Below are 15,446 nucleotides of genomic sequence, written 5' to 3' on the forward strand. Positions count from 1 at the left end.
CTTCAGACCATATGTGGTTAATAAGTTAATTATTTATATGACTAATGAGCTGCCTAAAGGCTATCAGTGAAATAAAAATACAGCTCAGTGCGATAGAGTTTCTAGACGCTGGCCCAGACAATGTACCTCTCTTAATTAGGAATAGTATAGACACACTCTGTACTATTCCTTTATTTAATTTAATCATTATTTAATCTACTAACTGTTAGATTAAATAACCTTCATCTAAAGGGTATTTTCAATCAGTTCCTGCCCTTCAACGCCCATGTAAATCAGCTCTTTTAACCTAATTTTATAACGTCTTAGAAATATTAGTGAATTCAGATCCATATTCTTTATAGTGGAGCTGGAGATTCATTTATGCATTCATCTCATCTTGTGTTGACTTCCACAACTCACTGTCAAAAGCCTGCCATAAGACATATGTGTATACTCTGGCAGTGTCTTTAAATGTGCGAGTTCTATGCAATGTAGATTCTGTCCTTTAATTCTTGTACTACTATGAACTCTGTTTCATTTCTCGTGCATTTTTTGCCCTGTAGAATTTTTCTGTTTTGTTTTACATTTGTAGTCTTTTATCTTCTGTCCTCTTTAATTCTCTCTGTCATTTTGGTATGTTCGTAAATGCTTTCCTGTAAAGCACATTGTGACTCCTGTGTGAAATGCTATATAAATAAATGATGCTTGCTAGCTTGAATGTACACTACAGTACAGAGGGGTACTTTGCTTTAATGTACTTTGCTGCCAACTACAAAGGTCAGTGTACATTGACATGTACATTGATCCTTCAGGACCTCCTTCCTCTGTTACCCCATGTAAACTATTCAGATCCATATTTGTGCTGTAGAATTTGATTGGTGTGTCAACAGAGTTTTATGTGCATTTACCCTCCTCCACAGGCCTGAATGCAGATTTGAATTGTGTGTGCGTTTGTCCTTATAAAGAATATGTCTAAGAGAGAGAGAGAGACACAAGGATTGAGCTCCCTTTCATCATCTAAGCACATGCTGGATCTCTAACGTCCGCCAGGCACTTCAGCCACGGCAGCAGGTGTTTATTTTAAAGACTGCTGTAAAAGTGTCTCTGGCTGCCTCTGTGTCTGTCACTCCTCTCTCTCTGATGGCCTCTTGTTCTCTGTCTGCCTGCTCTCTCTTATCCCTGAGGCCATGTAAATGCATCTGCTTTCAAAGACCATGATCTAGGTTGACACAGGGAAAACAAGTCAGGAGACACACACACAAATACAGGCAGCAACACAAATAGATAACCAACTGTACTCAAAAAGCATCTGCAATGGGGATGGAATGCCAAAGCTTTGAGGCCTCATAGAACACGTTTGCATCAACTGAATTTGAGATTGTATATATAAGAAACCAAATTGGAGTAATGCATGTGCTCCCCTGTGAAAATGCCAAGAAAACTAAAAACAAGCAGATAAATGAAATGTTTTTAGCAGTTCTGCTCATCTTTTCCTATCTCGTCTGCCCTCCCTCCTCTTGATCACAAGCAGCTGTTGAGGGCAGTCTGCGATAGAAGTTGCCTCCTAAAATCTATTTTTGGAACTGATTCTAATAATAGTCCATATTAAAATAGTGTCAAAACTCCCCTTAGGTGGGAGACATTGGGCAAGTATATGGGTGGGGTATAGAGCCTCTACTTTTTGGTATTAACCAAAATTTGTTAATGTACCTATTTAAAAAGGTGTCCGTAGCCAGTTCTAGACAGAATTTTATGATAGCAACATTTCTAATTGGCTTCTGTGTCAACCAAAGTGTAATGTTAGAGAACTGCTTTCAAAAAAATTTCAAACAATACCCAGCTCACACCCTGCATTTTGGTAGTAGACTAAACGAACTGTGTGTAGTCTCATCCATTTGTGTGTGCAGTGTGTATTTGTCATGATAAGACCGATGACGGACTCAGGCTGACCCAGACCTCACTGTTATTATCACTGTGCAGGTCTGACCGCTAATATAGCCCAGCGCTCTGTCAGCACATGGAGAAAAAAATACGGCTCATGTATTTAAATACTCGAGAGCAAGTCAACTCCCACACTTCAATTTAAGCATGATGGTGCTTAAGTTATCATTAGGTTTTTGTCTCTGGAATACAGAAGGCTAATACTTAGTCTGAAAGCTGTCAGTTATGATTCACTCTCACTTTGGGTTTGTGTAATTACCTGACAATGACAGGGCACAGGAGCACATATGATAGACAAGTGCTATATGAGGCAGGTGGTTGTGTTTAACCAGAATGATAAAGAGGGAAGAATCGAGTGAGATGGTCTAAATCAAATCACAGAGCATGTAATGAAACGCAGATGCTGAAACTTTTGTGTTATGCTGTTATGAGTGTGTATTCTATTGTTTAGAACAACGGGCTGTAATGTAATTTAGTCCATTCTAGTGTTTACTGAAAAGACTGTGTGTTATACAAAGGTCTTAAACACTGCATTTGACTGTGAGGTTATACTGTCACAGGGTCCTAACTGTCTTTTCTCACAACTGCTACGTTAACTTGCTAAATTGTATAGTTCTTCTACTCTGAAGCTGAGGCTTTGCACTGATTTTATACACAAGAAAAGCATTAATCTATTACTCTGTTGAGAAAAAGTGTGACCACAGTTTGGATTAACAGCAGCACACAATTGGATCATACCTTTAAAGCATTAATGACAGAACCATACTATCTTTGTACCCACTGCTCTCTGTTTGCTCCTTAGCTTAATGGAGTTCAATGAGACTCATTCAGTGCCGACTTCAGTCAATCTTTGAGAATTCGTCTTTGGTGTGAAGCAGTGTCTTTCTAACTTTTACTGTACGACACTTGCATCCCATCCACTTTTATTATTCCTGATTTTTAAATTGCTTAATTTAAAATTAACCTCTTGTGCATTGTGTCATATATACACTGACCAGACACTTCACTAGGTACATCTTGCTAGAACCAGGTTTGAACACCTTTTGCCTTCAGAACTGACTTCATACTTCATGGCATAGATTCAACAAGATGATAGATGCATTGCTCATTGATATTTGATAGAATCACCGAGTTGTTGCAGATTTGGACTGAAATCTGGTGACTGTGGGAGCCGTTTGAGTACAGTGAAGTCATTGTCATGTACAAGAAACCAGTTTGTTGATTTGAGCTTTGTGACATGGTGCATTATGTTTTTTTTATGGAAGCATCCAACAGAAGATGGGTACACTCTAGTGTTCAAACAATGCTCAACTGTTATTAAGGGGCGTGCCAAGAAAATATCATCCACATCATTGAACCACCAAAACTGGCTGAATCTGTTGATAGAACGCAGGACTGATTCATGCTTTCATGTCGTTTACACCAACTACATGACCCTACCATCCAAATGTCAGTGCAGAAATCAGACTCATCTCTTCAGGCAAAGTTTTACCACTCTTGGTCCAATTTTGGACTGGAAAAATGAATTGTAGCTTTAGTTTCCTGGTCTTAGCTGACAAGAGTGGCCCATGGTATAGTCTTCTGCTGCTGTAGCCCATCTGCTTTAAGGTTTCACATGTTGTGTGTTCAGCAATGCTGTGATGAGTGGTTTGAGTTACTGTTGCTTTCCTATCAGATAGAAGCAGTTTGGCCATTCTCCTCTGACCTGGGGCGTCAACAAAGCATTTTTGCACAGAGGAAACCTGCTCACTGGATATTTTCTCTTTTTTGGACCATTCCCTTTAAACCCTAGAGATGGTTGTATGAGAAAATCCTAGTATATCAGATGAGCCCGTCTGGCACCAACAACAATGGCACATTCAAAGTCTCATAAAACATGCTGCTACGACACTCTAATGCTCAGCTAGAACTTCAGCAGATTGCCTTGACTTTGTCTACATGCCAAAATTCACTGATTGCCTATTTGTTTTGAGGCGCAGGTGTACCTAATAAAGTGGCTTGTGAATGTCAGTTATAGTGTTACATTTTTATTATATTAGGTCATCCAAAAGCTCAGGCTTAAGGATGCTCTGTTTCAGACAGCTCCACACACCTGCTCCCTAGTCCTTTTGTTTGCAAAGGGGAGCCAATCAGAAGAAAGCTGACTTATATGGAGGGTACCCTTAAATAGAGAGGAGCTCATCGTCATTATCCACTCATTTGTTGTTGATCCTATTATATCACTGACAAAAACGTTGGCTTAGTACTGATGGCATATATTCTGTTTAGGCAGGCTTACAGATCATTCCTCCATGAACAGATGGCAAGGAGGGAGCTGAAGTGGAAAATTAAAGTAATTTAATTGAGCATTTCACGTCAGTATGAATGATATTGGCATTAACTTGTCTTTTTGTCACTTTAGAGCTCAGTCTGACACTGCTAATTTAAAGCTTAATGAAGTCTTTTGTTCAGGCGTGCAAGAGACTGAGCGAGAATGAAAGAATGTGGACTGCCAACATGCTTAGTAACTGCCAACCTTTAATAAAGTTGACTAAACAGTACACAAAGACTTACACTGATTCATTTGTATATGACAAAAAATGATAAAAAATGATCATAATTTTTCGTAGTAGCATCACAGTTTATCTTTCATTGAAGTAACAGGTCCCCAGTAGACTTCATGTTGCCAAGTGTTGATTTTATTAACTGCCTTGCACAGCCAGTTGTTGCTTGCAGCTAAAGATAGCACCATTGTTTAGATCAACCTTGACATATGTTGGAACATGCTTGTTGAAAGCTATTGCCTTTATTTCTGTCACGTGTGGATTCTAGACAGCACGACTATTTCACAACTATTTTTTCCCTCTCTGCTTTGTTTCAGTAACTCACGCCCTCTGTCCTGTATGCAAAAGGACTATGTCATTTGCTGGTCTCATCAGCCCTCTGCACACTAAAAACTCAGTATCCCATTACCTCACAACACTGACATGAAGGAGTGCGTTTAGGCGGGTGGCTTGATTTGATGATTCAGCGCTGGTCTCATCCTTGTTTGCCCAGTGGAACATCAGATAATGCTGAGCTTTTGCTGATCTCTAGTGTGGCCCGACTCTCCCACATCCAGCCAATAAAGATTTGGGAGTAGCAGAGTGTTAGGTATGTAAAGAAAGTGGGTGGAAGAGATGGTCATTTAAGTACATTTCCAGCATTAAAAGTGTGTTCTGGATAGGTGTTATAAATGGAGAAATATGTCATGTTAACATAGCAGGAGACACAAGTTGGGTTGTCTTTGGTTCATATGTAGGCTGAATGGATCTGTTCAGTGCCTACTTTTTTATGCATGCTTAAAACTCGGAGTGAGGTCATGGATGAAGATATAAACTCTAGCATGTGTCTGTGTGGGGTCTGAGGGGATAGCTCCACAGCTGAGTGATTTTCTCACTGATTGTTATGACCCCTGCGCTGTCAACAGAGCATCTATTTCTATCTCTGAATCTGTGTGGATGATGCCAACTGTGTGTGTGGACTGTTTAAATACCCCACATGGCTGGGATTTGGAAGTTTAACCAATGGTTGTGGTGAAGTGAGAGTGTTCATGTTGAGGTCCCATGCCGGGGCGTCTGTGTCTATGTGTGTTTGCATACATTAGCATTTGTGGGTATCTCACAGCAGAGGGATGTGTGTTATCCATTAAAGTAAATGGGGAAAAATTCTACGCAGGGTTTGGGGTTTTGAGCTGTTCCACTCTCTCCATTCTGGAATGCATTCCCAACCCACAGTATCCTGACTCTGGATGCTTTTAGACTGCATCACCTTCATAATGGGTCTTACACAGACTGCATACCTGCATTACTGCATATTAGAAAAGCTTCATCAGGACATGCCCTTCGTTTATTTCGAGCTTTAACAATCCACACTGACAAGATAACTTGACACAACTTTTTGCATTATTCGTTTAAGCATCTGAGCCAAAACATAAAGCAGAAAAGGTTTCTCCACCCTTCCAAGATGTGAGGCTTGATTCTCAAATTTTCTCAAAGTTTTTTCAAATTCTTAATCTCGTTTTTTTATGTTTTTCTAGGAGAAGGGGAAATACATGCAGCAATTTATTGAAACATCTGAAAGCGTACATGGAAATAAAGTACATGAGGCAAAATTCTAACAAGCTTCCCGAGGGACAATAAAAGCTCTTCTTTGGATGTCGCCTGCCTTTTGTCGCATTCTCTATAAAGATGATCCCATACTGCTTACTCAATGTCAGGGTCTGGGATCTCAGGAGGTTAATCCATGATTAATAGTGTTCGACTGTGTGTTTTCCTATGCACGTATGCTTTTACAGCAATATGTTTGAGGATGTTTGTCATGCTCAGAAATTAAGTCATTGCCAATTAGATGCTTTCCAAATGATGCTGCATGTTGGATCAAAATCTGACAGCACTTTTCAATCAGTTTTGGCAAGATCCCCAAAAGCATTGGCTGAAATTCAGCCCCAAACCATGACAGAGCCTCCAGTGTGTATCTCTTGAGTTAGGTGCCTTTAATGCTCGAATGATTCATAGGTCATGTTAGGTGGCCTTACAAACAAATAAAATACTCCAGTCACATAGAAGGACTAGATTGAAAATGAGTGAAAAAGCAGCCAATGTCCAAAGAAAAACTTTGAAAGACATTTAGAAAGACTCAAGAATTATTGATCAAGACTACTTAAAAAAAGTACGTTCTGTATTTTACAGGTGTGGGAGGCAAAAAGTAGTTGTTTTGTGAAAACGAACCTTTTAGCATGTCTTTGAGTTCATGTAGCATAAAAATGTAAATTTACAGCTATCCTGATCTAGAAAGTAAATGTAAGACTTACAGCATGCATCATAAAACAGTCAAGTTGTGTAAATTTGATATCATTTTTATTTAATGAACTAAAACCACTGGCATTCTCCTTTATGGATACCACAGTCTCATTGTGCAGTATTTTTGTACACACATGCATGTACACTGCTACTAAACCTAATGGAGTAATATAAGTAATTTGGATTCCTCAAACTCACATAAAAATGGAAGCAGAACCAGGAAAGGTCCTCGGTGTAGACCACCAGTCCCTTGGTAGAGTTCACATTACTGGTGCAAAAGCTGGTCTACTTTGTATACATAAGACAAGAATGAGTGTGTTAATCATGCTCACCGACACACGCGCTCTCAGTCATGCAAGCACGGGGATATTTAGAGAAAAAAAACATAAATTTTCACAGTGTGAGGTCGAAGTAGTGCATTTGGAGGGAGATAAACATGGCTGTAAGACCCCAGCTTTGTATTACACTTATGCACTTATGTTGTTTTATACCATTCTTATCTGAAAAATGCAAAATCATTCTGCATATTGAATACTGGCAGCCTCCCACACTGCTATTAAATGTGCTCTCTCTCTCTCTCTCTCTCTCTCTCTCTCTCTCATTCACACACACACACACACACACACACACACACACACACACACACACACACACACACACACACACACACACACACACACAGTGATACCCAAGCCCAATAAGCTGCTGTCAGCTGGATGGTGTTAGAGTGTTACGCTGTGGGTTGGAGAGAAAGAGCAAAGGGAGGGAGAGGAGGAATGCAATCTCAACACCTTCAGCTTCTGCCCTATTCACCTTGCATGTTATTTTGCAGGAATGCCATTAGCTAAGTGAAAAATGACTGTGTATGTGTATGTGTATGGGTTGGTGGATGGCTTCATGAGTATGTGCATGCAGATGTCTGTCTGCATGCCTGCCTTTGTGGGAAGCAGAGACTTGAAAAGATGTAATAGAACATTAAAAGCATTTTGTGAATCTGAGTGTCCATAAACATGGAGTTTTTTGAGGCACTGCCTTTATGTATGTATCAAGTGAAAGTGGAGCCTTAACCAGCACTTTAATGTCGTAGATTAAGTTGGCACTGGTTGTGTGCTGATGAAAACCAGACGTTTTTGCTCAGACTTCCTACACACATGCACACGTGTGCGTGCACATTGTGTCAGTGGACTGGTTCTTTTGAAGAGTCCATTTAAGAAAAATGTATTACCCAATCTGTTATGTGTTTTGCCATCTAACCGTGTTTATTATCCATTATACAACAGATTAAAGAGTCAAGCTATTTTTGAAATGATAAATATCTCATTTGAAACAAACTCTGGAAGTTTCTGACACGGGAAACGACTCCCATCTCTATGCAGTGTCTCCATGTCTATTTTACAGTTTCTTGCGCTCATTTTTGGGGTCAAATTTTAAATGGCTGAAGCTGACCAACCATCAAGGATGCCCTTAAACAATACCTCAAACATCTAGTCTTCAGCAGTCTCCCGTGTAAACCCATAAAGGCAAAAGTATGTGCAAATTATTGGCCGAGGTCTTTGAGATTTACTATGGTTTAATATTTCATTATATCCCCTCTGGCTTATAGGGCTTTGTCCCAATGGTGTTCTGCAATGGTCAGCATATGGCTCACAAACACAGACACATACAGACATGCACACACTCTCTGGCCTGCAGAGCCCAGTGAAAACAAAGCTGGGCTCTGCCAGTGTAAACACAGCCCATTGTTAAGGGCACTCTTTCCCGCCTCGTATCTTCGCTCCCTGTGGCGATCCAGGGCTCTGAGAGGTACAGTTCTGGGACAGATCCCATGTAGCAGAGTTATATTAAGAAGTTTGAGGACTCATTTGCTCCACATTTATGTGACCATGTCATTATAACGAAGGCTGGAGAGTGTGATTTATGTGCTGGGTTTCGCTCCCTTGCACTCCTCTGTCTCTCTTTTACTGATTTAGTTTAAATGCTTGGCTCCTTAAGCGTGGTTTGCGGTTGCTTATTTTGAGGGGTTTTAGCTTTTTGACACTTATTTTTAGAAAGGCAGCAGTCAATATACTATACTATACTGTACCGTTTTTTGTTAGCAAATAAAGTGTGCAGAAAAACTTGGCAGACTGTTGTTTTGGATGATTGGTGGACTGTGTGTGCATGTGCATTGGCCAGGTAATGCATCCGATTACATAGTCTTTTGTTAGTGAAGAAAATGCATGTTTCACAGTGTGTATAAGTCACATTGTGCCCTCTTCAGCTGTGACTCTGGTCCACATGTGCAGCCAATTAGGACCAATCAGAAGCCTATAATAAGGGCGTGGCATGGGACCACGGCAACATGGCAGTGGGGGAGTTGGAGCCCTGTGATTAGTGTGTCAGACTGATGAGAAGGAACAAGGGAACCTGCCAGGCCAAATCTCACTTCTTAATTTTGGTATTTTTTTTTATCTCCTCTTAGTTTGACCCAACCAAACCAGGTTAAATTTGGGCTTCTAAGTCTCATTTTTAAAAATCTTTTCTGTTGAGAGATCGCACATGAGATAACACAGTTATATAAAGTTTTTTACCGATATGAAAATCTTATTTTCACTTTTCTACTCAAGCATTCACAGTGCTTTAAAAAACATTTTTCATTCACCATTCACACACAAATTCATACAAGTGCTTTCTATCTAACATTCACACATCAGGAACAACACTGTTTTCAGTATTTTGCCCAAGATTATGTAAAAATACAAATATACATGTATGTTTATACAACTGGTGAGAAACTACATTGCTATTGGTCTTCTTGAAACTGAAACAAAGATCAAAAATCATTTACTGGTTGTTACTTGATGTTGAGGAGGTTAAAGTCAGACCTGTTAGATCCAAGTCCCCCAGGAACAAGAGCTGTTGAAACTACTTTAAGTGCAGTCTTTAAACTGCTGTAAGAAAAACATCTTTTTCACGTCTATTGCTCTCTCTGTTTAATTGTCAGAAGTTAAAATGGTATTGATTGTATATTCTCTTATAATCTTTTAGCCTGCACAGTTTTGAAGTCCTTCAGATATTTGAGCCTTCGCTGTTTTTAGTGCCTGCAGAAATACAAATTGAGTTAATCACTTAACCTCCTGCACAAAGAAATACTTCAGTCTTCTCCACATTCCCGTGTTGTCTCATTCTTTTTTGATGCACGGCACAAAAATCAACCAAGTCAACCTTAAGAAAATGGTTTGCATATTAATTTTGGTCTTAAACACCATAAATGCATTCTGCAAAGTAGAGGCAACATACTGGTTTACTTAAGCAGCCATATCCTCCATCTTTATTTATTGCTTCTTCAAAGAGAGCTCTTTGTCTGCTTAATTGTCCTGTTATGGAAGAACAGGTTTAGTAGGAAGATCGTGTAACTGAGGCCACCAGCATTTCTTATCAGCCAGTACTGTCCAATATCCGATAAAGGCAAAATGTCACAGAGTATAATTACACAAATTGTATCATAATGTGCATGTGCAATCTTTTCATCATTACCTACAACTGGAAAAATGTGCACAAGCCAAAAGCATCATCCAGTGCAACGGGGGAGTGTGGCCTGCTCTGCTCCTTCCTGTGCTTTGATTGGCTCTTGGATCACTGCCAAAATACGTCTCTGGTAATTTGATCAGCGTATTTATCGTTGTCCTTTAAACAAATGCTGCATTTTTACCCCAATTTTCATGTCATAATTTTACTATTAGTACTGATGATCTCACGGGGAAAAAAAGCAGCAGATTTGTCTTTGTGGCCGTTGTTCGCAAACAGCAGTGAAAATGCAAGAATGACCAACAACTGGACAGACAGTCATCTGTTCAGCTGTGAACTGTCAGCCAGTCTGACAGAGCGGACAAACACAGTGACCGGAGCATGGCTCGGCCTCCGAAACCGCATGTGAGCCGGCAGGAATGTATAGCCCAGTAGGTTTGTGTCTGGGGAAAGAGTGAAACCTCCTTGACTAACAGGACACTGTTAGGTTGGGGGGTTGTGATGGCGGGGGCAGCGTAACTTTTGGGAACTCGCATGCATGGTCCGGAAGAGTGTGTGAATCATGGCCACAACGCTGTCTGACACTGTCAGTGACAGCATACTCTTGAGTATGTTTACCTTTGTTTGACTCCTAATGAAATGAATCAGCAGTTGATGTGAGTCTTAATCCTTATCAACAACAGCAACAGAAACGACAGACTGCACAGCTGTGTGCACTAGAGGGTAGAGAAGAAGATAGTTCTGACTAAAAACTGGTTGCTTTGAAAATATAATCCAGTATATTGCTTTACAAATACTGCATTGCCCTTTACCTCCTTTACCTACAAATACTCCAATACTGCATTGTCTAATTATGCTCTGTTCTGTCTTTCATTTCCCTACAAACCCCTTCCTGGCTTTACTTCCTTCTCTTTGTAGTCCCAAAGAAGTTGCTCCACGAGCAGGGCCCCAGACCACCAGCCTACCACCCAGCACCCAGCGCCCATGACCCTAACATAGTGGGAGACAGCCCTCCTGAAGGGAGCTCAGTCAAAAGCCCTGACACTGTTCCAGGTGAGACAAATGACAAATATAGTGTATAAGCTCATACACTCTCACCCCCCACCCCCCCATGAAATGTAGTTAACGCTAAACAGGTTTGAGGCCTCTTGAGCATCAGACCTTGATCTAATTGAGGTCTTAAGTCAGAGCGTGGTTGTGTGCATTTTCAAAGTAACACAAGTTCAACTGTTTCCATATGGATCCTTTCTGATTGATGGTACTCACAATATACTCCTTCCCAACAACCAATGATTGCACTGCATGTACAACAACATAAGTCAGGCTTTCAAATTCCCAGAGAATGAATGACCAAGAACAACGGAATGAGAGAATGAAAAAGAATAGACGCCAGCAAGAAAGAAACTTAAACAAAGCTTTATTCATGAGCAATGGTGGCCTGCATCCAGCACACTAATTACTCTGCTAAGCTACTGGCACTGTGCTGATTAGGAGGATAGAAGAATGAATGAGCAGTTATGAGAGGTGGAGGACAGAAGATGTGTGCTGTAGCGCTGACGGTTCCTGATGCATGAATGTCTTCTCCTCATTGCCACAAATTTACGCACTGCTCATAAACTAACTCTGGATTAACCTTTCTCGTGAGATTGTGTGATAGCAGATAAAACATGGTGAAGAAGAGGTTTTCAAAAGAAATATTCAACCAAATAAAGATGTGATTCACTGTAAATTCAGGTGCCTTGTTCTTCTTACTTTAGTATTTCTCTTTAGTTAATGTTAGACTGCACAAAATGATGGGTATGTTGACATAGATTGAATCTTTTTGCTTGATCACCAAAGGTAGCCATGCAGACAGCAAAGGCTCCAGGAAGTCACTGCCCTCTGCCAAAAAATAGTCCAGGAAGTGGCATACCATAAAAACACTACTTACTGTATTTACTATATAACACAAGTGAGTACATGCATGATTGAAGAGGCAGATTTGAACTTTTAGACTAATGCACCACTAATAAACTACTTGTATCCATTTGTTTCCCATCATAAGCTAATAAGGATATTTATATTAATCATACATGGATTAATATCAATTTTCTCATCCAATTTTGATTTCTCAGATTTTAAAAGCTTTGCGTGTTGTACTACTGCCTTGATAGATTATGCCTTTTCTATCGCTGTTATCATATATTCCTCACTCTGTACACTTATGTGCTTGTTACTATAATTCAGCAAAACTATGTGATGCTTAAGACCATGATATCATAGCTTTTAGAGGAATACCATTATATAAACATGGATTTTGAATGCAGTCTTGTTTATTTCCTATCCTTGCAAAATTGGTTTTATGTGTACAAGTTAAAATACAGCTTTGTAAACATCATATGGCACAAACACAAACACTGAACTTTTTATTGTCTCCATCTTTGGTTCCAGCTGCTTCTTGATGTGGCATTGCTGCTGTGCAGTTCACACAGATTACTTGACTTTTCTTTTTCCATTTATTTCATTGAAGACAAGCTCTTTCTTTGACTCTTCAGTTAGTTTCCCTGTGCATTGCACGACATGATCTTAGGTTGAATTCACTGGGATGTCGTGTTAACACACACCTGAACACACTGGACCAATGAACTGACAACACTTTTGTTTTTATAGAGGTGCTAACACTTGCTGACTGTCAGTTAATGAAGTGCATTTGATTAGCAATATCCGGCTAGTATGTATGCTCTTATTGCCTAAGGAAGTAAGAAGGGTGTCTTTAGTTTCCCACAGGAAAGCTAGTCCTCTGAACACAAATGTATTGTTTCGTAGAGACAACAGTATAACAACAATGTATTTTATATTTTCATTGATAATGTGACAAAAGTTGTCTGTTTTCTGTGAGTTGAGACAGATTGCGGTTGAACGTTAGCTCGTGTGTGCAACATAGCCGTAGGTCCAGGTGGAAGCATTTACCTCATCAGCGAGCACTTCCAGTATAAACTGCATTTATCAGATAAAGAGAGCCCGACACACCTTAGAGACTCTGCAATTAGAGGTCATTCTTGCGTGTGACAAATCACCAGAGTATGCTTACCTTCATTGACAAAAGAAATAAAGCATGTAAAAATGACTATGCAACCACATACACAGAGAGAGAGCTCAGGTCACTAAACTAAATTCTTCTGTTTATTTTGACTGTCTGAGGTTTGGTTGCTTTTTTTCGGTGGAGCTAAACTTGCAGTAGTTCCACCCTACCCCATAAACAACTACGTCAGGTAAACTAAAGGCAGCTGTAACATGAGTATGAATCCCTGTAATTAATTCATGGTGCTCCTGTTTTCTCTCTCTTTCACACACTCTCTTTGCAGTGAGTGCACAACAAACCCCAGCTGGTAAACACTGAAAGAAGTGAAAAAAGAAAAATCTAGAGCAGGAAGTAGTCGTTCCCATCTATAAATAGAACATTTTTTTCTAAGATTTTGGGAAGCTTTTGAAATGTCTCCAGAGTACAAACTTTTCCATGTGGTTCTCTGTTTCTTAATGACCTGAGTCAGAATGAATTTAACAGAAAAGGATGTTGTGTTATCTTCTGAATCACAAAGCTCCCTGTGAATGTGTACGTGTGTGTGTGTGTCTTATGCGTGACGCATCTTTTTAGAAAATTTATGTGATAAAATCTCCCCCAAACCACTGTGAGACTGTAGGCGACTGAGACTGATGTCATTACAATGAATCAGCAACAGCAGATTCTGGATTTACTGTAAAAGCAGCACCATCATAATGTAACTGTACATCTAGCTGCTGTAAACTACTCATTGTGTACTCATGTCCTGTTAATTTACATTTTTTTCCAGAAAGGAAGAAACCCAGGGAGACGAACGCCGACGAGGAAAAGTCTTTTGAAAACGGAAAAGGAGGAGAAGAAAGAGAAGAAAGTCCATTGCATCCCCCGGACATGAATCCCATCATCAACTCAACATCGAGTGGCAACATGGCCCTCATTAGTAACGCATTGGCAGCCTACACTTACATATCAGGTCGGGTAGCATTGTTCTGAAATCTACTGTAACATCACATGTATAGCGTAATCTCTGGCAGTTAGACTTTTAGAGATCTTAACTGCATCTGCTTAGGGAGTAGCCCCACAGTGTAAAGGTTAATGCATTCACCTTGCAGCCTGGATAAATGGGAGGGGTGCACCAGGAAGGGCATCCGGCGTAAAATCTGTGCCGAATCGAAATATGCAGATCCAACCGCTGTGGCGGCCCCTCAGGAAATAAAGGGGCGGACGAAAGAAACTTGATCTCTTTGGGAAAGAGATACAGTTCCACTGCAGGGATTCTCGTTGCTCTGTTAGCAAACAATAAGGCTGGATCTCTGTGTTCAAGAGCATTATCAGCTCCTGGTTGCTTCTTGGCCCATGAGATTAGTGACCACGGGATTGCACTGCATGGACTGATGTGTGTAAAATTCCCGTTTCCCATTTCTTGTCACTAATAGGTGGGTAAATGTGGGCCAGAGGATGTAAGCAGAGATAATGTCTCTATACATTACACAGTGTGGGTCACCAGCTCTAAGCAGCTGCTAAAACAGTCACTGAAATAGTTTGCCTGTTTCCTGCTATAAACAGTTTATACATAGTGAAATGTGCAGCACAGAAGGTCAAATAAATACACAAGGCATGCAGTGAACATGAGCTCAGGTGGTTACATAGATCACTTAGCTTTTAGCTTTCTTTAAAGGTTTCCTCAGAACTCAAAAAAGGTTGCATGTTAGGATTTCAAGAAAAATTCTCAACGTCTTAATGGTAAAAGAGAAATGAAATTGATTATATTAATGAACAATAATATAAACAGAAGTATCTGCAGTTGAGCTGGATTCATTCAGAATGCAAATGCAAAGTACCTGCATGCAAAATGCAAGGAAGACATGAAGGATTCAAAGCTGAAAATGGCATTCATTCATTGAAAAGGGAGAGCTGTTCTCGTCTCGTACAAATGGAGCTAGAGTCACTTTGGTTTTTTCAGTGGTGAAACACAGATCCCATCAGAGCTGTGACATCTGTTGAAGATGAAAACCAGGAGTAGCGGAATCTGTAAGACATCTTAACTAAACCAAGCCACATGAACACTTGCTGTGCAGACAATGTTCATTACACTGAGTGAAATGCATCTGACTAAACAGGTCAGGAAAAAATAAGAAACCCAGTGAGAAAGACTCAGC

The 15,446-nt window shown here is 40.1% G+C and overlaps 1 protein-coding gene across 3 annotated transcripts in view; it reads left to right on the forward strand.

Annotated features, from left to right (window-relative positions):
• Positions 1–15,446, forward strand: part of LOC134643046 (protein eva-1 homolog A) — a 77,529-nt gene that overhangs the window by 60,019 nt on the left and 2,064 nt on the right. For 2 of the 3 annotated variants that reach the window (XM_063495245.1, XM_063495246.1), the window contains 2 exons: positions 11,166–11,300; positions 14,078–14,260. In XM_063495245.1, coding sequence (XP_063351315.1) covers positions 11,166–11,300; positions 14,078–14,260 — 318 coding nt within the window. The remainder of the gene's footprint in view (positions 1–11,165; positions 11,301–14,077; positions 14,261–15,446) is intronic. The other variant, XM_063495247.1, reaches the window with a different exon arrangement.

The sequence above is a fragment of the Pelmatolapia mariae genome, linkage group LG15 (genome assembly GCF_036321145.2).
Source record: "Pelmatolapia mariae isolate MD_Pm_ZW linkage group LG15, Pm_UMD_F_2, whole genome shotgun sequence".
Classification (NCBI taxonomy): domain Eukaryota; kingdom Metazoa; phylum Chordata; class Actinopteri; order Cichliformes; family Cichlidae; genus Pelmatolapia; species Pelmatolapia mariae.